Source organism: Daphnia pulicaria, chromosome 1, assembly GCF_021234035.1.
Source record: "Daphnia pulicaria isolate SC F1-1A chromosome 1, SC_F0-13Bv2, whole genome shotgun sequence".
Taxonomy (NCBI): domain Eukaryota; kingdom Metazoa; phylum Arthropoda; class Branchiopoda; order Diplostraca; family Daphniidae; genus Daphnia; species Daphnia pulicaria.
The window spans coordinates 24,316,159-24,336,351 of NC_060913.1; the positions used below are offsets into that span (position 1 = coordinate 24,316,159).

At 45.5% G+C, this 20,193-nt stretch overlaps 3 protein-coding genes and 1 long non-coding RNA gene across 9 annotated transcripts; 2 read left to right on the forward strand and 2 right to left on the reverse strand.

Moving 5' to 3' along the window:
• The first annotated feature begins 3,609 nt into the window (after window positions 1–3,609).
• Window positions 3,610–13,143, forward strand: LOC124315896. The gene is made up of 11 exons (XM_046781669.1): window positions 3,610–3,678; window positions 3,851–3,957; window positions 4,049–4,219; window positions 5,209–5,428; window positions 5,493–5,547; window positions 5,620–5,825; window positions 6,101–6,304; window positions 6,373–6,566; window positions 6,645–6,907; window positions 6,999–7,179; window positions 12,794–13,143. Exons 1-11 carry the CDS (start codon window positions 3,610–3,612, stop codon window positions 12,825–12,827), a joined length of 1,704 nt encoding a protein of 567 aa, XP_046637625.1. The 3' UTR covers window positions 12,828–13,143.
• An 18-nt stretch (window positions 13,144–13,161) lies between these two features.
• LOC124317172 (trypsin-like) lies at window positions 13,162–14,457 on the reverse strand. The gene is made up of 5 exons (XM_046782746.1): window positions 14,256–14,457; window positions 14,023–14,185; window positions 13,810–13,960; window positions 13,638–13,745; window positions 13,162–13,547 (listed from the first exon to the last, which is right to left on the reverse strand). The coding sequence occupies exons 1-5, from the start codon at window positions 14,314–14,316 to the stop codon at window positions 13,464–13,466; spliced, it is 567 nt and encodes a 188-aa protein (XP_046638702.1). The 5' UTR covers window positions 14,317–14,457; the 3' UTR covers window positions 13,162–13,463.
• Window positions 14,458–15,887: 1,430 nt separating this feature from the next.
• Window positions 15,888–18,028, reverse strand: LOC124318666. 6 transcript variants are annotated; one of them, XR_006912422.1, is made up of 7 exons: window positions 17,827–18,028; window positions 17,486–17,567; window positions 17,307–17,415; window positions 16,976–17,216; window positions 16,531–16,911; window positions 16,318–16,468; window positions 15,888–16,253 (listed from the first exon to the last, which is right to left on the reverse strand). It is a non-coding gene; the product is annotated as an uncharacterized LOC124318666 (long non-coding RNA). The 6 variants fall into 6 exon arrangements; XR_006912421.1 differs by having other exon boundaries at window positions 16,531–16,719; window positions 16,786–16,911; window positions 17,486–17,976; XR_006912425.1 differs by having other exon boundaries at window positions 16,531–16,719; window positions 16,782–16,911; window positions 17,486–17,976.
• A 46-nt stretch (window positions 18,029–18,074) lies between these two features.
• Window positions 18,075–19,254, forward strand: LOC124316703. The gene is made up of 4 exons (XM_046782651.1): window positions 18,075–18,468; window positions 18,538–18,625; window positions 18,690–18,839; window positions 18,902–19,254. The coding sequence occupies exons 1-4, from the start codon at window positions 18,169–18,171 to the stop codon at window positions 19,015–19,017; spliced, it is 654 nt and encodes a 217-aa protein (XP_046638607.1). The 5' UTR covers window positions 18,075–18,168; the 3' UTR covers window positions 19,018–19,254.
• The last annotated feature ends 939 nt before the right edge of the window (window positions 19,255–20,193 follow it).

Below are 20,193 nucleotides of genomic sequence, written 5' to 3' on the forward strand. Positions count from 1 at the left end.
AGCTCCAATTGCATTAGTTAACATTTATATTCTGTGGGTGTTTCTCATGAGATTGTTTGTTATTAAGAGGCTGATGTGTAAAATTTCAGTCTTCATTTTCAATCTGAAGTAATCACTCACTGGATCGTTTTCGACCAACGAGTTGGACTCCTGGAAGCCCAAGATTCCGCATTCCTCAGCTCAGTGCAGAAAGAAGTCGTTAACATCCAGCTTGTCCTTGTGCGTTAGCATTTTTTAAAACACTGTATTTGTTTTAGATACTTTTTTGTTAATAATTCTTACAGTCGTTTATCATTTGCGTTTCATTCGCTGACAGGTTCGATCGCGATTGAATATCCACCCGGTGTTAAATGTATGACGATTAAATTTTTTAAATTTCATCTTTCACTTAGGCGATTCGTATACTACCTCCTCTTTTTTGCAATTAGATGTCTACTTTTTTATTTGGTTCAAGTTTTTTCTCTCGTTGTACTCAAACATAATTTTTTTAAAGGCTTTGCTACTTCACATTGTATCAAAAACCTTTGCTTCATTTTTATGTTTTCTGCATTTTGTTAGGAATATTAAATTGTGTGCTGTATCGGTAGCCATTCAGACAGGAAAATCACACCATTTCGAATTGTTTCTGGCTTGGGATTTTCACTACTCCACAATTATCCAAAGAGAAGGTAATTGTATAAATTACGCTGTCTGGATAGTTCTTCATAAACAAGTAATTACCATTTGGTTTCCTCCTAAAATAACTGCTAGGGAGCTGCTAGACGAGTGTTGAGATAGATGCCCGTACGACAACCTTTTCATCACCCACATTGACTAAATCATTTTGTCTTTTTTTTCTTGATGTCAGGTGACATGTTGTGGCGCAAAGTGGCAAGAAACCGTTTTTACCTTTTCTCATTTCTTTTCGTTCTTTGCAGATGCGGGTGTTGGCAATAAACAACGTCGTGCCTGGGTTCCTCCCATCGAGGTCGATTGGTGCTCGCACATTCAGCCGGATCCGGATTATCCTCCTTCGCTCTGATTTACCAGTTCGGAGTTCGCCCAGTTCTCATCTTTAACACGGGTGACGCAATCATTTCATTTGCAGGTTAGTTTTTCATCACATTCGCCTTTTTCTATTCCGCCCTGACCCTTTGCTACAACACATTTTGAAGCGGTTGCGAGTTTATCCCTTTTTGATTTGGTTTTTTGGACGTGTTTTGTTTCTTTTATTTGGAGCCATACCTCCCACTTATCTTTCCTACAGTAATAGGGGGTTGGTAGACATTTTGTGGTGGGAATCGTTCATTCTTGCGTTTTTCTTGAAACATTCTGCAGTCATTATTTGGCATTTAGGTTGACAATGCTGCACATCAAGTTTGTGTTATTAGTCTAGGCTTTTTGCATCATTCGTCTCTTGACTCTCAACCTTTGCTGTGACTTGACCGAGGTCTCTACTCTGAAATGTTTCCAAATGAAATTCCCGATGCCTTGGTTTTTCAATCGGTATTTTGTAGTTGGTCATCATGGCAGTTATGAAAGCACTCGGATTATACTTTTGGTTCGTCTTGACTACGCCGCTATTTCGTTCTACTGCGGCACTCGCTATGTTTTTGTTTTGAATCAGGATATTTAATTGGAAACAGTTATTTTGTAAGAAGTGCTAAGTCTGATATTGGTAATTTTTCATTTGACTGTGCATCTAATTACCACAATGGTCGTTGTATAGGCGAGGTGAATCAGCTCCAGTTTTCAAAATTTATGTTTGTTTTTTTTTAAGTCAAAAAAGCAGTTCGGTGGTCATTCTTTTAAACTCTTTTTTGAACAGTTTAATTTGAAATTTTTGTTGCAATTAATTTTCCTCGCAACGATGCTTTTCGTAATAATTGCGTTTTGTTTTTTAACGATTTGACATTTTCACGGTTGAGCGCACCCGGGGATCTGCCCCCCGAGGCCCTGCCCGTGCTCCTTATTTGGGTCCGTAGACCCCAGGCGGAAGTTAGTTCCTGTTCGAAGATGGACTGGTGGTACGTCCATCTTCTCATCCATGACGCGCTGTCGAATGGTGTTGTCGATCGGGGGCGAAGCTGCGTGATGGGTCGTCTCTCTTCGGTAACAGCTGGAAAAGCTACTGCGACACTCTTCACCTTCCAGCCATATCGTCGCTCATCAGATACTTGAGGCAATTTGAGACGGGTCGTGATCGTGGACTTATAACCATTGTCCATTTGACCACTATCCTCGCTCAAAAAAATCAACCTCTAAAGTATTAAGTCAATTCTGCGGTATTTCTTCTCACGGCATAGAATGATGACCAAATTCTACTTTGTCAAAAGGCGAGCCCCCGGCCGGTTGAATTATAACCATCTTCAACCGAGCCAGGCACTCTTCTTTCGCCAAAGTAGAATTTTCTATTGCCGGTAATTGTTTACTCGAAGAACTTGAAGTCCTCGTTGGTCACCGTCGCTCCTTCCGCCTCTAATCGAACTAGGCGATCCACGATCGTTTGAACTTCAGATGCCTCGTTAGGATGGTGAATGAGATCCAAGATGTCATGGACAGCATCTAGCTGAAGCTTCCAGTCTCTAGATGAACGGGTGAAGGCCTCATGGGCGTTGTCGTTGCGGAAGTCAAAAATGGTCTGGAAGACCTGGGCGTCGTTTCTAGAGACCCCGCCAGGGCTGATAAAGTCCTTATTCTTCTTTACCTCGTCGAGAATGTAGTTGCTATTCGCATACAAATCCATCGTGATGTTGGGTAGGTTTAGTTTCAACTGAAGAAAAGTCGAAATGGGTTCGGCTAAAAACTTGAGTATCACTCCATACATGATCGTGGAGAGTCCGATGGCTTTTGCGAAACTAAACCCAGCTGTGAATGTGAAAGAATAGCGTACGTTGTCATCGAATTGGCCGGACATCATTCTGTTGATGATTCCCTGGATCTCTGTCGCGACGTCAGGTTGATTAATACTTTGGTTCAAAAGTACCACGGCGGGTAAGTCATTCATCCACGTTTGCTCGATCTTGTTGAGGTTAAGGTGGGCTGTGTTGTTGCGTATGGTAATGACTCTAATCACGTCAACCTCGGACATTGCTATCGGGAGGAATCTGATAGGGTCCGCCTTGTTCTTATCTTTGATTACCTTCAGTAACACCTGCGAATCAATGTCTGTGGCGTTTGAATCCGCTTCTCCCTTGCCGCACAAGAATGTATGTAGACCGAATAGAGACAAGTCTAGAATGCGCTTCTGCGTGTAGGCAATTTTCAGGGTTTTGGTCTTTGCTGGACCCTGGAGTGGAGAGTAGGGAACTCTACGTATGGCCACCAGTTTGGGTGATTGGACAGGTTGGTTGATAGCAGGTGTTTTAATCCGTTGAGTCTTTTTCTGCTTCTTGAAAGTCTTCTTCAGCTGGGGCTGGGGCTGTGCTTGGCTCGCTGCGAGTTGCTTCGTTGCTTTCACCATTTTCTTACTTTTGCTAATTTCTCGCTAAAGTTAGAATACATGTTGCGATGATTGGTGCTGCTTATATCAACTACCGACCCGTTTCTTTTAGCAGCAAGTGCCAAACGGACCATTTCATTCCATGGAGAAATTTTCCTATTGGAAGAAATCGTTTCGACGATGATCAAATGGCGTCAACACATTTATGCCCACATTATTCAATCAATTTCAGCAAGATTGATTATGTTAATCATTGTGTAAAACGAGTTTATTAAGTCTCAAACTGGCATGCCCAGTGGGACCATCTGACTCTCTGCGCCTTCCCATTGGTCGATCAGATTTTTTAATCATTTGAATTTTTATTAGCGCCACTGTCGTCGGTGCGGCCATAATCAACAATAATTTAACGACAATTCATGGCCTTATTAGAGCTTTGATGACCACTTTTACGCCGTCACGCTCGGTCGCTCCTATTGCGCCCAACTTTTTCTCGACTGTGGAGCCAATTCCAATCACCAGGACCAAAAGGGACGCACGTACGTACGACCATCCTCATTCAAAAATCAATTTCAATCATTTTCTTCTATTTTTGTTTTTTGTTTTTGGTCGATCCTGATTTGAAATCAGTCCGCCGTATTGCGGCGCCACCAAGAGGCAGACGGAAACGTTGCGGCTGCTGGTCCAGTATCAAGCGGATCTCTGGCTGAGGAGCACCAAAGGAGCCGTGCCACTGCACGACCTGCACGGCCACAAGGATCTCGTCCTGTGGATCCTGCGGCAGTGCCAGCAGCAGCAGCAGTAGGGCGAGTCAGGCGGATCGGTGGTCATTGGCGGGGCTCACGTGGTCAACAACGACGGCCGCAGTCCACTGCACATCGCCGCCATCAATAGCAACGTGGAAATGTGCAAGGTAGTCAGATACGAGTGTCGCCATTTTGGTCGTCGTCTCTAAAACTATCAGCTCCTCCTATTCCCTCCCTTGACTTAGCTTTATTAATAGCCTGGCCACCAGCATTGGCCCTGGTGATGTGCAAGAAAAGTTTTTGTGGGATGGCCGTACGAGAAAATTTGCCCTCGCTCAGGGTGGGTTATATGGTGACAAAAAATGCCATCCCGGTGAGGCGAAACGGGTAGACACGCGATCCTGGCATATAAGGCGATCATCATATAATAAAATCTATTCCAGCTGTTGTGTGTGTGTCACCCGTACATTATTGCACGTATGGCCTACATACACACATGCGTGTGTAGGCCTAACCAGCAAGATGGCGATCTAGTCCGTAGTCCGTAGAGTCGAATGGATTATTTGATTTCGCCGCGAGTTTTCTTGTTTTCTTTTGATAAAACAATTGGACAAAATGCAACTCTCTCTCACTCTATCTGGAGCAAAGTTTCCTCTACAGTCTACTGTGACGTGTACATTCAAACATGTACATACATATTCGTAACGTGGCACATTTAATAGTCAATTCTTTTCTTTTTTTTAAATTTTTCCCGCCACTTTATTGCTGGAAACCATTGGTTGGTCGGTTTTGATTCACGTTCAAGATATTGATAGATCACGCAGCCGAGATCAATTGCATCATGAGGCCAGCCCGAAAGCAATTGATTACGCCGCTGGACGCGGCCCTGCTCGGGGCAATCTTAACTTTACGGCGGATTGGCGGCCGCCAAACTCAACGACAGCCGGACCCTGCAACGAGCCCTCAGCCAGTAAAATTCATTTTTCTTTTAAATTTGCTAAAGATGAATTCAATTTAAATATCAAATGATATTCTTTTTCTAAGGGCCTACACGGAGAACCAGCGACAGATGTCGGTGATGGTCCACAACAACGCCGAGATGATGGACTACCCGAACGACAGTCAAATGTCGGGCCGGTCGTCGATGGTTCAACTTCCGCATTTGGCCGGACACAAAAGCCGCACCGTCAGCCGACTGGAGGACAGCGCCACTCAGACGCAAGTGGAAGAATCTTTCTTCAGCGAGAACAAGGATGAAACAGAGGTTCCATTGTTGAACAGAATTTTAATTGAAATTGGTTGAATTAACTTAATTTTTATTTTAAAAGATCCAGCTGTCGAGCGCTGGAGTGAGACTGGGCGAAACGGAGAGCGGATTGAGGCGTCAAAGGATCAGGCGTCGAGCCCAGCAGAGGTGATCCTTGACGGATCCTCGCCCACCGCCCAATGATGAAGAACTCCGCTGGAAGTCGCGTCAGCGCTACTCTGACGATTCCGGATCGGAAAGCGACGATGAGCAGCACCTGCCTGGATTGCGTTACCACCAACAGCAGCAGCAGCAGAGACCCAATTTGTCGCAGTTCGTGTCGGTCGGTGGCGCTCCTGGGACGGGCGGAAGCGGTGGCGACGGAAGCAGCCACGGCCTCAGCAACATCAACACGGTCCATTTGGAGCCGCTCGTCTAATCCAGCCAAGTGGCCACCGATTTGGCCGTCAGGTCTCAGTCGATCCTGTCCAATGTCGGGACGGAGAGTTCCGGCCAAAAGGATTCCGGATTCAGTGACCTGGTCGCTCGCTCCGAGGAGGACATCAATTTGTCGGCGCTGATCCGCCGGACCGATTCGGCCACTCTGCTGCTGGATCACATCGGCTCGCCGTCGGAGCAGCAGATGATGAACGGGCCGGACGGCGAGAATTTGAACCGATCGTCGAGTAGTTTGAAAAACAAAACGACGACCCACTCGCCGTTGATGGACGATGTCGAGTCGAGCCGGAAGCGGTCCAAATCGGAGCGCCGTTCGGAACACGAAGGATCGTCTGCCCACCCGCCGACGGCAACTCATCCGCACAGCGAGCGGATCAAGTACAAAGCGGAAATTCCCATTTCCGTCATCCGCGCCGCTCAAGCCAAAACCCGAAGGTGAAATAATCAAATAATGTTGAAATGATTTAAAATTGGAAATGCGTTTTTCTATTTGTAAGTGGCAGGTACAATTTGGAGAGGAAGATCTTCCAATAGCTGTTGGACTGGAAGCAAATGCAAATCCGCATCGGGCAGGCCAACGAGCACCAGGTGTTTGCCAAGCGGCTCATCGACGGATTGCGCAGAGACGCCGTCACCGTCGGACTCGGCCCCTACGACGGATCCTATTCCTTCCAGCAACTCCAAGTCTACCTCTACAGTAAAGGGCCAAAACTTTCTTTATTCTTTCTTCCACGTTGCTGGGGTTTTTCTATTTTTATCGAATTTCCCGCAACAGATCAGCTGAGGATGGTGCAAGGCGGGTGGACTTTGCTGCCGCTGGTCGATTCGGCGACGGACCGCGAAGACGCCGCCACCACCAACGGACTGACGTACGGCGACGTCATCGAGACCGAGTCCACCAATGGGACGAGCAGGACGACGACGACGATGCCGGTGGAAAAGTGCACCCACACGACCCAGCGTTGCCCGCACGCCATGTACGCTTGCACGACGTTGCCACCGGCCTTGGCTGCACGGGCGTGCCCTGCGCTGCCTTTAGTAATTTCTCGATTTTCAATGGATGTTGTTGTTGAGCCAATCGATTTCGTTTCATTTGAGGGTTTGTTGGTTTCTTTTTTGAATGATTCAGCAGTTCCCTACCACAAACACCACCGGCCCGTCACTCAACATTATCAACAGCCACAACAACCAACGAATCACCCGGGGACGGCCAAGTTGACGACGGAAAACGGGCGAATCATTCTGCCGAAATTGAATTTGAACAACAACATCAACATAAATGGCTGCAATTATTGCAGTAGGGGCCCCAGTTAGAATGAAGTCTGAAAGAGGCTGAATTCGAGAGCGATACGGGCGTGTATTCACTCTACCAACGAGACGAGACCAACTGACGCTGTGATCAGAGGGAGGGGAGGGGGGCGACGTTGCCGAGTCACAGCATGTCTTTTTCCCCGTACATGAATGGAGAAAAAAAATTCTGAATTATAATGTGGAACACCCACGGCAAGAAAACACTCCCAGGGACAAAACACAGGAAGCAAAAAGATAAGGGGTAATTGCTGAATTAGGAAAAGAGCGGGTGTCCAAGCTGAAGTAAGAGGGGATGGACTCAAATGAGCACGGACGAGAGAGACAGACAAACAAACAGACAAAATATTAATTCACGAAGCGATCTTGGCGGCCAGGCGACGCGAACGACGGAGAGTGGATGAAGGCGCTGTCGGAGGGGCCGGACCAGGCAGCTGGACGGGGGAAGTCGTAGTTGAAGTGCTCGCTGGTGGCTGTGGCCGCGGAATTTGGGGGGAGATGACACGAAGAAAACGCCTATTGCGGCGGAACAGCCGACCAGCTGGCGTTTTGACGAGGTAATCCCGGAATGGCCCCACCTCAACGATGACTCCAGGAGTGGACCAACGTTTTGACTTGTGGTCTTGGATGAGAACGCTGTCGCCAATCACCAGGGGTGGGAGGGGGTGCGCGGAACGGTTGAAGTGCTGGATTTGAAGTTCCTTTGCACGTTGAGCACGCTTTTCCAATAACTCAGCGGCTTGCTGCCATTCCGGAGCAAATGAACGCCTGTGTGCGGGAAGGAGATCGCGCGTTGGGCGGCTGAAAACAATTTGCGAAGGTGATGCTCCGCCCGACATAGGCGCGTTGCGGAAGAGAAGCAAAGCCTTGCCAAACGTGTCTGGGTCGAACGACCCTGATGACCAAGAGCCTGCGATGAGCTTCTTCATCGATTTGACGGCTGATTCCGCGTAGCCATTGGACTGGGGATGGTGGGGCGATGAACGGCCGTTACTAATATCCCAGTCGCGAAGGAAGGCGAGAAATTCGTCGGACTTGAACTGCGGGCCTCCATCCGACCACAGTTTCACCGGGGCGCCAGCTCCACACGTGAAAAATGAACGGAGGGCGTCGATGACCCGTCGCGTTGACGTGTTGGTGTCTGGGAACGGGAAGACTTGAGGCCAACCGCTGAACTGATCTGCCACAATTAAAAAATCACGACCGCGGTATGCGCCGAGATCGACGAATACAAACTCGAATGGGCGGGAAGCCGGAGCATGGGGAAGGAGAGGCTCCGCCGGATGTGATGGAAGACGCTCTGTGCAAGATGGACAGGACTTTGCGGCCACGACGATATCATTGTCCATTGAGGGCCAGTAGATCGAGAGACGGGCGCGCTGACGGAGTTTAGTGGCTCCTTGGTGCATTTGAAGTAAGCGCCTGATAATCTCCTGACGCAAGGAAGTCGGAATGACTACTCGGGGGCCTACAAGGATGAGACCCTCCGCGTCGTCGACGGACAGCTGGCTCCGCACCTGCCAGAATGGACGGAGCTCCAGGGGAAGATTACACTTCTCGTTCGGGAATCCGTCAAGGATCATTTGGCGGAGGGACAGCATAATCGGATCGGCAGATGTAGCCGCTGCTACGGAGGTCAGCAAAATGTCAGGATTGGCGTCGTCGGATCCCTCCATCGTATCTAGTAAACTGATGCGGGCTGAAAACGACTGCGGGCCCTCCGCGATCTCGTCGGATTCGGAGGGACGATCAACCGGGGAGCGCGACAGGGCATCCGCCATCACGTTGTTCTTCCCAGGCACCCAAACAGCGACAAAAGAGTAGCGCTGCATGGAAAGGCGAAGGCGCAAAATTCTGGGATTATCCAGCTTGTCCAGGTGGTAATCGTTGAGGATCGGAATCAAAGGGCGATGATCTGTAACGAGCTGGAAGGAGGGCAGGCCTTCGAGAAACTGGCGGCATTTGCGCATTGCCCAAGCCGCGGCCAGGCACTCCAGCTCAATCATCGCGTACCGGGACTCTGCATCAGATAGGAAACGTGATCCCGCCTGCACGACATTCCAGCTGCCATCGGCTTTTTGTTGTCGGAGGATGAAACCGAGGCCCCGGAGGCGGGATGCATCGACGTGAAGTGAGGTTGGGGCAGCCGAGTCATAAAACGATAATTCGGAAGATGAAGATAGGGACTCACGGGCTGCTTTGAAGTCCTTCTCGTGTTGCATCGTCCACTCCCATACAAACTCCTTTCGAAGTAGAGGCGCCAGAGGGCGAAGAACGGGAGCCAAGTCGTCCGAAAAATTCCCAACCTGCTGGCAGAGCCCGTGGAAGGCCCGCATCTCTGAAACACAAGTGGGAGCCGGGAATTCACGGATGGCCCTCAGTAAATCCGGGCTGGGTCGGAAGCCACTTTCGCCTACCACGTAGCCACCGAACAACACTGACGGTTGAGCAAAAACAACCTTGCGAACGTTAATGGCGATCTGGTGATCAGCGGCGAGGCGGAAAAGGCGACGGACGAGGTCCACATGTTCTTCCCAAGTGGGAGAGAAAACCAGGATATCCTCGACTACACGGCGACAGTTCGGCAAATCGTCGAAAATATTTGCGAGACGTCTGCCGTAGTCGTCGCCGGCTAACGAGACGCCAAACGGGAGACGGTTGTACTTGAAGCGGCCAAACGGAGTGGAGAACGTCGTCATGGCACTGGACTCCTCATCCAGCTCCACCTGGTGATAGCCCTTGAGGGCGTCAATAACTGTGAAGAATTTCATTCCCGTTGGGATGGTCCGGACCGCCTGGAACGGAGTCGGGGAATCAAAGGTGGGCCGGATGATGCAGCGGTTGAGCGACGTAAAGTCGCCGCATATGCGGATTCCGCCGTCGTCCTTTGGGACAATAACGATTGGGTGGACCCACAACGTCGGCTCAGGCACCTGGCTGATGATACCTTGGTCTTCCAGCGAGTCCAGCTCCTGTTTGACCCTTGGCATAAGAGGCACTGCAATGGGACGGGATCCACGGATGGCAGAAGGGATTGCGCCCTCCTTTAGTTGAAAGTGGCATGGAGGACCACGCATGGGCCGGCACACTCCATCGAAAATCAAAGGGCACTCCGCCATAAGAACGCGCAATGTAGCCATGACGTCATCCATTGGGGTTGAAGCTGGCAAAAGCGGAGGCATAACCGCAGCTAGCACACAGGAATGCGGGTATTGAGCCGGTAGCATGCCGAATTGTTTTTGTGTCGCCTTTGAGAGCACCGGCTGTTGAAGGTCCCGGAGGACATGGATGGTTGTGGTCACGGGATGAAGTGATCCGCCGGACCATGACAACGTGGCTGAGAAGTGGCCAAGTGAAGAAATAGCCGCCCCGGTGGCCGTGACTGCGTTTGGTCCGCCATCAATTAGTTGAACGTGCTTGAAGTGGCTCCAGAACATGGCGGCCGGGATCGCATCAATCGACGCACCGGAGTCAGGGAGCACACGGATGACAATAGAAGAGTTGCTGGAAGCCGGGACGACACCAAGCTCGACCATGTCATCAGGGATGATGGACTGGATCGTGATGCTGCCAGCCGTCTCAGGTTTCGGGGTTGAACTGCCGCCTTGGGTACATACGGCCTGGAAGTGGCCCGTTTTGTGGCACCCAAGACATTCCTTGCCGAAGGCGGGGCAATCTTCTTTAGCGTGACGTGAGGCTGATCCGCAATTCCAACACCCATATGGCTTAGTTCCAGGCGGATGCCAACGAGCTGCTGGACGTCCGCGATGCTGATCCCGGTGTTGAATGGCCGGCTTGCCCATAGGTGGTTTGGCCGCCGGAGTCTTCAGCTGGTGGACGGGGGCTGCACCACCCTGTTTGATGGTGGACGCCTGAAGCCGGGTGGCCTCAGCTGTACGGAGCGTTGTTAGCGCCATATCCAGGGTTAAAGTGGCGCCCTGTTCCAGCAGCTTGCGGCGGACCTCATCGTCGAAAACGCCAAAGACAACTTGGCCCAAAATGCGCGTGTTCTGGCAGGCCGCACAGCAATCTTTTTCGAATTCACATTTGCGCGCGAGATCACGCAAGTCGCTGAGCCAAGAATCGGCCGATTCGGTGTCACGCTGGACGCGGGATGAGAACTTCTGGCGCCACACATGACAATTGCGGCCAGCATTACACCTCTCCTGCAGCTTCCCAATAATGATGTCTGCATCTTTTAGCTCAAGCGGCGCCAAACCCATGGTGAGCACAGCCTTCAGCGTCGCGTTGGAGAGGCAGGACAGCAAGATGTTGGCAATATATTCTGGTCGGTCGTGTTGCGGAAGTGCAGTGTTGATGGTCGACAGAGCAAGGAATATATTCCACTGCTGGTGCCAGATCTCGAAGGAGTCTTTGAATTCCTCGATGTCTAGTGGAGGAGGCACGCCGTACGGCTTGAATGGCTTAGGAGGCATGGCGGGGCACTGATTAACCCAAGACCTGGGTGACACAAGGGGACCACTGAATCACTGCACGAAGGGTGGCACCGGCGTAGGATGAACACGGCAGCGGAATGAAAATGAATGGAGGAATGAAGCCACGTTGGGTGGGAGAATTGAAAACACGCAGATGAACGTTAAAGAAACGAGGAGCAGAAAACACCAGAAAAAAAATGAATTGAATGGGGAGAGCGTGTGAGGTTGAATTGGCAATATGAGTGGTCGAAACGAGGGTGTGAATCAAGAAAACAGCACACTTGAAAACAGAATGAACGGCAATGTGGAAATATATGACGATAGGGGGATGAATAGTGGGAGAAACTAAACCGCGGGATGAAATCCGCGTGGAACGGGTGGACGTGGGGTAATTACGGCCAACAAACAAACAATAAACGCATATATGACGATAGGGGGCTGAATGGTGGGAGAGACTAAACCGCGGGATGAAATCCACGTGGAACGAGTGGACGCGGAGTAATTACGGCCAACAAAGAAAAAAAACGACAAACGGATTCTCGGCAAGAGAGACGGCCAAGAGAGAAACGAAGCCAGAGAGAGAAAAAAAAAAATGGTGGGCACGCAACATGTGGGCCCCTCACTATAGACAGAAAATGCGTATGGGCCGAATAGAAAAGAGAAATAAAAAATGGCGGGCACGCAACATGTGGGCCCCTCAATATAGACACGACAGTGAATCACCAAAAAAAAAATTTAAAAAAAACACATGAAATATGAAAAACAGTGGGTGAATGTGTGCCAAAAGTCCCAAATATGATCGGCGGATAGGATAACTCGCAGGACCACAAACGAACAGCATAAGCACCACACGAGACAAAGGAAAACAAGATGGCGGCCCCCACAAACCACGCTGGTTGCTGGGAGGAGGGGGGTTAGCAGCAATGGGCGCACCCAAGGGCCGGGGAAATCAACACGAAACAAAATAAAGCTGAACAAAAAACACTAGGGATCGAGTGATGAGAGCAGGGGGAATGAATTGGATCGAAAACACAATCAACTGCGCCATAGAATGAAGTCTGAAAGAGGCTGAATTCGAGAGCGATACGGGCGTGTATTCACTCTACCAACGAGACGAGACCAACTGACGCTGTGATCAGAGGGAGGGGAGGGGGGCGACGTTGCCGAGTCACAGCACCAGTCAAATCAAAAAGTCAAATCAGATTAACGATTGATTAAAGCACGTCTACGTAAACTATTACCTAAGGCTGATCCTTTGAAGATGAAGGCTATCACAATAACAAACTTCATTCTACTGCTGTTACAAAGCGACCTTAAAAATTCGTTCGGGTTTTTTTTATTTCTTAAAAAGTCAGCATTCGTTCCCGTCGACAAGATTATCGCGTTGTCCAACCCATTATCGTGCCCGTTGCTTAACTTGTTTTTTATTTTTTGATATTTTCACCTCCATTGCTCGTATACGTACTGTAGACGTCAAATAATTTATGATATTATCTAAGTCAATAAAAGCCTGTTAAGGGTTCGGTAAAACCAGTTTATCTAGTAGACTTAAATTCATATTGCTTTATTTACATTGGAATAGTTACAAAACACAGTCTTATTTATTTATTTATTGTTATTTTTTTAAATTTAGGCTGCACTGCAAGCCGGCGGTTGTTGGCCAGCATTCCGGTTCAACCACGCATAATAAGAGGACAGTCGAGTATAAAGTGTCGGTAAGAATAGTTCTTTGCATCCTGTATTTCTCGATGCAACTCCGACGACGATATTGTCTTGAACTAGCGGCGACCCTTCGTCGTAGTGACAAGGACTGGCAGTATCACTACCTGCGCAGATCATGTAGTTGGGTTCTACTCTTCGCTACCGTAGACAACGCACTCGGTCGATATAGTAACGCTGGCTTTCAGTAAATCAATCGAAGGCAATCCTCCTTCCTATATAGAAAAGAATAGAGAAAGCAATCCCATCTTTGTGTAGGATTCCACACATACTCTGCCGTTTGTTTTCTTTGCATGATTATATACCTGAGTAGCGCCCCAGCCCATGACAGTAGCTTCTGGAAAAGTCGTGTTATCTTCGTTGTAGCAGATGAAGTCGACATGGCCCGCAGTGAATGCCATTGACGAAGATGTCTGTGTATACCAAAAGTCGAAATTTTGACAGCTGTGCGATAATGATTGATCTCTATGTACCGACCTCGATGACTGCCAGATTATTCAAGCCGAGATTCGCGTCATAGTTCTCGTGTGGAATAATGCTGACGACTTGATATCGACGCTCGTACGGCTCGGTGCTGGAAATGAGAGACAATTGTCCTACAACAACTGAAACTTGCGACGGTGACAAACTGTTGGATATTGACAAATATTTATCCGGGAATTAATTGTAATATTTAGATTTTCTTTTTACTTTTGGACGCATGTGACTGTCGTGACGATAAATCGCTGATTGTAAATGAATCCGGCGCAGAGGTGCTCACCGTTTGTCGTGATGGAAACGACAAATGGGAATTCTCCTTCTCTAGCTTTAGTTCCTCCTAAAATTCGCTCTTGGTCATTTATCACATTTTCTCCTGTAAAATTACGACATAAACATTAAAATAAATTTAAAAAAAAAACATTTAAATTGAGATGTTTGCGTACCTGCTAAAGCGTTATGGAGAAGACAGCAGTGAAAAATGGGAAAGGTAGTCGTCAGTTTCATGACGGCGGCCGATTTAAAACCAAACTTTCCAAGTTTGAATCAGAGCAGCTGGTATCTATTGAAACGGTTGAATTTGTCCTAGTTGAACTTTAAGATTATGCAACAAGCAATTTGGTGTCAGTCTCTACGGCTGTTCCGTGAGATAGTAGCGATGATAAAGATCAGGCTGACTACATCTAGCGGGGGACTCATGTATCACGAGTAAGCAAGCGGGATTTTTAAAAAGTCAAATGAGAAAATGTTGGATTAGTCTTGGTTTTATTCCTATTTTTTTATTTGTTTGTATAGGAATCACTTTTCTACAAGGAGAGATTGGATGAAACTGGTTGCAATCCAGCCGTAGTGGATATTCAAGTGTAGTAAGGTGACAGCCCTGTGAAAATGGTCGGTTCAATCATTCCAACTGTGCGTCGCAGCCCTTATTTCTCGACATAACTTCAACAAGAAATCCGTTTTGCATTAAAGGCAATCCTTTGTCGTATTATCATGGACTTTCGTGGTTTAATTCATCTATGGTTAGTAAATCCGATTTTATTCCAATGTTCTTTTTTACTGAGACAGCATTGGGCTCGATTGGGCTACCTCTGGTGCAGATCATGCAAGTGTTAATGTAAATTTCATAAGTCAGTTGGCAAATAGTTGAATTTATGACTGTAACCGCTGCCTCTTGCAACTCATTTGAATATAAACCGCCGTTCTGCAGTGAAAATTTGCAATATTTATTTGGCTAAATTATGTGTGTTTTTGTTTAAGACATTCAAATTCAATTACTCCTGTGGTACTGCTCCATCCAGTGAAAATTAATTATTTGGGTGTTGGGCTCATTTAGTTGTAATAAGAAAAATTATTTCCTCCTTGAACCAGAAATTAAATTGATACATTCTGATAGATAACAAGTAGTTTTATCTTTAAAAATGTTAAATTTAAGCGAAAATCCTTGTTTTCCGCCTACTTCCCCATGGAAATGATCAAATGAATGACCGACCCTGACAGCCAGCGCCCCAAGCGGATGCCCCAATTTTATTTTCAAGAATTAGCATACAAACTGCTAGCAGACGACAGTCCGTAAAACTCTTAAGTTTGGCTCTAGCCTAAAGTTTCTTGCCCCAGGTCATCTCACTCAAGCAGACACTTTTTCGCTTCACGATCAAGCCCCTCTGTGGCACCTTCGAGATTTTAATAAGTCTCTTTTCGTTTTTATTCTGTTTATTCTAGTTCGTAATAGTGTGTGATAGCAGATATGTTCATAGTCATAGGCCTCAAGTAGTACTGAAAATTTCAATTAATAAAACAATACAATTTGCAACTACTTGCATTATCAAAAACGTACAGTTATATACAGGATTATGAAAATTCATTTTGTCTTGGCAGTTATACACAGATTAAATGTAAATCGATGAGAAAATGCATCACTAATATTGAAAGACTACGATCAACGGCGGTTAAATAGTTGAAGGTCGAGCTTGAGGACAATTTCTCCCGATTTCACCTCATACAAAGGCAGCCGCTTGATGAGCGGGCTGCGATATTCCATCTAGCAAAGTTCTCGTATCATCAATAAAATCTGTCCGTTCACGAAAATAATGTATTACTAAGTACATAAAAAACACTACATAACATAAACTTTCTCTACATCTTTGACAGCGAAGACTTCTTTGCTGCGAGCACAGGTATAGTCCGCAAGGCCTATTGATTCAAAAACAAACACAATATGGTTGAACTTGTGCACGAAAACTGATAAATGTCTGCTCTCCGTACACACGACCGTTGGGTAGCATCATAGGTAAGTTATGTTCGTTAAGAGATAAGCCCGAAAAGCGACAGATCTATCTTGATTGTGAGCAATGAGCGTGAGTAATCGTTCAGCAAACTTGTTCAATAGTTCTTGGCACATGGGACATTCAACATTCCTCTGATCCATTGGGCGATAACATTGCCTGTAAAAATTAAATCGATTAAAGTGAAAAGTTCTTGGAAATGGCGTTAAAAGTTAAAACTTACGGAGTTTTCATTGTGGAGAGACCAGCTTGCAACGCAACAGCCAACACAGACAATGGAGCCAACTGATAGAGGCGGAAATAGTCTTGACGAAATTTTTCAATCGAGGCATTCCACCTCGACGCATCGAGCAACTCCTTGTGTGGTGATACCCCTGAAATGCGTACACGAATTAGTATCCTTAAAGTTATCCGGTTACAATTTATTCGAACTCACGAGTGTCAGAAGGGAACGCAAGGAGGGCGAGTGCGTGTTGAAGGTTCTCCCAGGGCACGTCGTCCATGTTGGTCAAGTCTCAAATACTTCCGGGCGACAAGTTCCTGTTATGATATCACTTAGGGTTTTATGTATATTGACTGGCAACTTGTCATCTTCAAGACAAAATTTTCTGAAATTGAAGTATGCCTGAAAAAAAACCAAAATGAAATAACTCTATAAAACAATCATGTCAAATAAAGTATGGTAACAAACTATTTAAATGACAAGTAGCTGCTATGACATCACTTAAGGTGACATGTAAATCAACGGGCAACTTTTGTCATCTTCAAGACAAAACTCCACTTTCTGAAACTGAAATGTGTCTGTGATGAATGTAATCTGCAAATAATTTTGTGGTTTAGTTTTGATCACAAAGAAAGATTACTGAATAAGGACTACATACTGTCAATTCCATTTCCCACAGCTGCAGCTTTAATTTCTCTACGTTGATAAAATTTTGGCATAGCACCATTACATCATCAAGGCCTTTTAAATGAGGGAAACCCAGAAGGGAAACCTTTTTTTTATGCCAAATAAAGTATGGTGTGCTAGGATATCAGTAAAGGTGACATGTAAATCAACTGGCAACTTGTCGTCATCTTCAAGACATAGGAAAGGGAGAGATGTCTGATGATAAATGTAATCTGCAAATAATTTGTTTGGGTTGTTTTCATCACACAGAAAGATTAGTGACATAATGAACACCTATTGTCAATTCCATTTTTTATGTTTACCAGTTCATTCAGCACCCACATTTGAACTATGTGCCAATCTGGCATTTGATGGGTAAAGGAATAATCAGTTGTGACACTGGAGGCATGGTTTTTTTTTCTTATTAGAATCCTGCAATAGTTAAAATTAGAAAGATAACTACAGTGTTTCACAAGATGAAATTAATCACAAACATTCTTACATTAGATCGATGAATTCCAATGAATACCCAGTCGCCCCAGTAGCCAGTACCCACACGCCACACCGATAAAAGTTATCGTCGTCTGCTAGTCAACAAACAATCAACTCAAAGTCAATCTGGGTGTCTTTTTCTTGGTCAAATATCTCGCGAACCACAAATAACGTAATGCAAATTTAGTCTTTTCGGTTAAACGGAAAGTTCTTCTTTTGTTTAGCGGTGGTTGCATCCTCTAATTTTAGAAGACATTTTTTTCCTCTATTTTAGAAGTTTCCCCTTTTTTTCCCCTTTTTGCTCCCAATCTCTCGTTATTTTCGTTAATAGTTAAAAAATTTAGTCATTACCTATGTAAAAAGTCATTCTACATCGAATAAGATTAGTCGCGTCGCGATCAGAGCAGCACGAACGCGTCACAGTCCCGAAAACCCCTTCGACCAATCACGAATCGCCCCAATTCCCCAGGGACCTCTCACAGTTAAGACTATTTGGAGCGCTGTCGGAACTTTTGTTTCTTCAAATCTCTCACCCTTAAAAGGCGGTAAGCCTTCGGCTTTTTAAAATAAGAATTTTAAAAATCTCTCAGGGAAAATTTACTTTTCAGAAAACAAACAGTCGGTTTGGTTGCTTCGTGCTCGTGCTTGCCCTCGTGTTAACTCTTAACTGTTAAGATTATAAAAACAAAAATAATGAATTGTTCTGAAATTGATCAAGCTGCCGAAGCTGCTAAAATGATGGCCGAATTTTGTGAGGAACTAGTTTACTTGGAGACCTTGATTGAAGAAGCAGTAGCTACATTAAAAGTAGACAACGGTTTTTGGAAGATACGAGCAATGTTGTCTGAGTTGCGCAAAGCATTTGATTCCATCCAGAAACCTAATAGTGAATGTCTGGAAGAACAACTACATTTTGAAAAGAAGTTGATTTACTACTTGAGAGAAGAAACCACTGAATCAACAACGATTGATGCAGTCTGCACATGGATTGATGTATCTGAAAATGCACTTCAAGTCTATTCCCTATTAAATTTATTCTATCAAATATTTAATGAATTTTAGATTGAAGTTTCCAAATCCAAGGTTTCTCTTCTTCCTGCCTTGGTTTCTGCAGTGATGCTCAGCTCTTTTGTCAGAAGCACGGAGAATGGTACTTTTTTGTGGTTTTCAACACCAGTAGTTTTGACTGGTTTTGACTATAGTTTTTTTTTTAGAAATTTCCTCGCTGAGTTTTTTTGTCACCTTTCGTCGATGGGCACCTTTATTGCATAGATACTTCACTAAAGTAGATGTAGCTGCCTGCCAGATTCTGATCTTTTTCATCCAGGATTTTCTCAGTTCATCCCATCAAAAAAATACTAAAGGTTAATTGAGATGAATATGTTTTTTTCAGTATATCTCATCAATTAATCTGTTGTTTCTAAAGCATTGCTATCTGGAATCCTTGATGTCCTGTGTGAAAATGAGAAGTTTTTTTCTTTTATTACCGGAGAAAACAGAAAAAATGGCATGATGTACTTACTGACTGTGTTGTCTTCCTGAAATTTCTCAATGAGAAGCTTAATGTCATTCGCAGAGATCTTGTCAGGTTGATGATTGTTCCCGCCCTTAACATTAATGTCAAATTTTAGTTTATGAAGCCGTAGTTCCATTTGCTTACATACATTGTTTCACTATTAACTCAAAATTGTCGAAATCTAGAATTTCAATACATTAGAGTTATCTGTGTAAAGTTAATAACGGTTCGAAGTAGGCAATAAATGAATAGTGTTAATGGCATTTAAAAAACCATATATAGGGGTACAGCAATCCAGTATTTTTTACAGGTGTTCAATTCATTGTTTTATGGAATTATCAAACAGGTAAATGCACAGTTGGTATGTTTCATAAAGAAAATTCTCTTATTACTATACAGGTATATATAAAGTGCTTCCAGTTAGTTATCTTCTAATATCATGAATCATGATATAGCTCCTGCCCATCATAACTCCAAGGACCAAGATTCAAACATCAGACTGGGGCGGTGCCAAGTAGGAAATACAAGCGTTTGGAATTCAGTAAGTTTCGAATAGTTGCTATATAGTCGCTAACGCACCCATATTTATTAGGTCTGAAACAATAGGCTTCGTTTTTTTTTTACAAAATGAGCTTCTTTAATGGTAATTTACATTACGGCTTCTTACATTTTTTCAATTTAACAGTAATTATTATTTGAAATTTAAAGCACAGCCAGTCAGTCCCCATCCACTTTGCTGGAAGGTAAAATATTCAAATGGATTTCAATTTCGATTCGTTGATTAATATAGCTTTCTCTATGTTTTATCTGTTTAGGTTACACGATGTCCGTTTCGAAAGAAAATGTTGATTCAAGAGAGAAAAAAGTAGACAAGAGTCGACGTTTCTGCTTCACAAGTGCCGCATGTACGGCCTGGAGAAATGCATCCAGAACACGGTGAACGAAATCCAAACCATGACGAAGAAACTGAACAACACGAGGATGGAACGTGATCTTGTTGATGTTGAATAACTGCACCAAATGGAGTAAACGTACTGATGGGGCCACCGGCAGGAGGAGTACGTACTGCGCTCGCTGGATCGCGTCCACATGACGACGGTGGATTACCAGGACGAAGAGAGCCACATCATCATATTGTCGCTGGTTGGCAACAACTGGATCAAATCGGTGAGTTTCTTGCGCATCCGCCACAGGCCGGTTCC

Excerpts from the sequence above, each read along its gene's own strand:
- LOC124315896 (XM_046781669.1), top strand. The coding sequence starts at position 3,610 with ATGGCGTCAACACATTTATGCCCACATTATTCAATCAATTTCAGCAAG. Across the intron at positions 6,567-6,644 it reads ACTCCAAGTCTACCTCTACA|ATCAGCTGAGGATGGTGCAA; the intron begins GTAAAGGGCCAA and ends TTCCCGCAACAG. Across the intron at positions 6,908-6,998 it reads CGTGCCCTGCGCTGCCTTTA|CAGTTCCCTACCACAAACAC; the intron begins GTAATTTCTCGA and ends TGAATGATTCAG.
- LOC124317172 (XM_046782746.1), bottom strand. The coding sequence starts at position 14,316 with ATGAAACTGACGACTACCTTTCCCATTTTTCACTGCTGTCTTCTCCAT. Across the intron at positions 13,961-14,022 it reads ACAGTCACATGCGTCCAAAA|TTTGTCACCGTCGCAAGTTT; the intron begins GTAAAAAGAAAA and ends AATATCCAACAG. Across the intron at positions 13,746-13,809 it reads ATAATCTGGCAGTCATCGAG|ACATCTTCGTCAATGGCATT; the intron begins GTCGGTACATAG and ends TGGTATACACAG.
- LOC124316703 (XM_046782651.1), top strand. The coding sequence starts at position 18,169 with ATGAATTGTTCTGAAATTGATCAAGCTGCCGAAGCTGCTAAAATGATG. Across the intron at positions 18,469-18,537 it reads CAGTCTGCACATGGATTGAT|ATTGAAGTTTCCAAATCCAA; the intron begins GTATCTGAAAAT and ends AATGAATTTTAG. Across the intron at positions 18,626-18,689 it reads TGTCAGAAGCACGGAGAATG|AAATTTCCTCGCTGAGTTTT; the intron begins GTACTTTTTTGT and ends TTTTTTTTTTAG.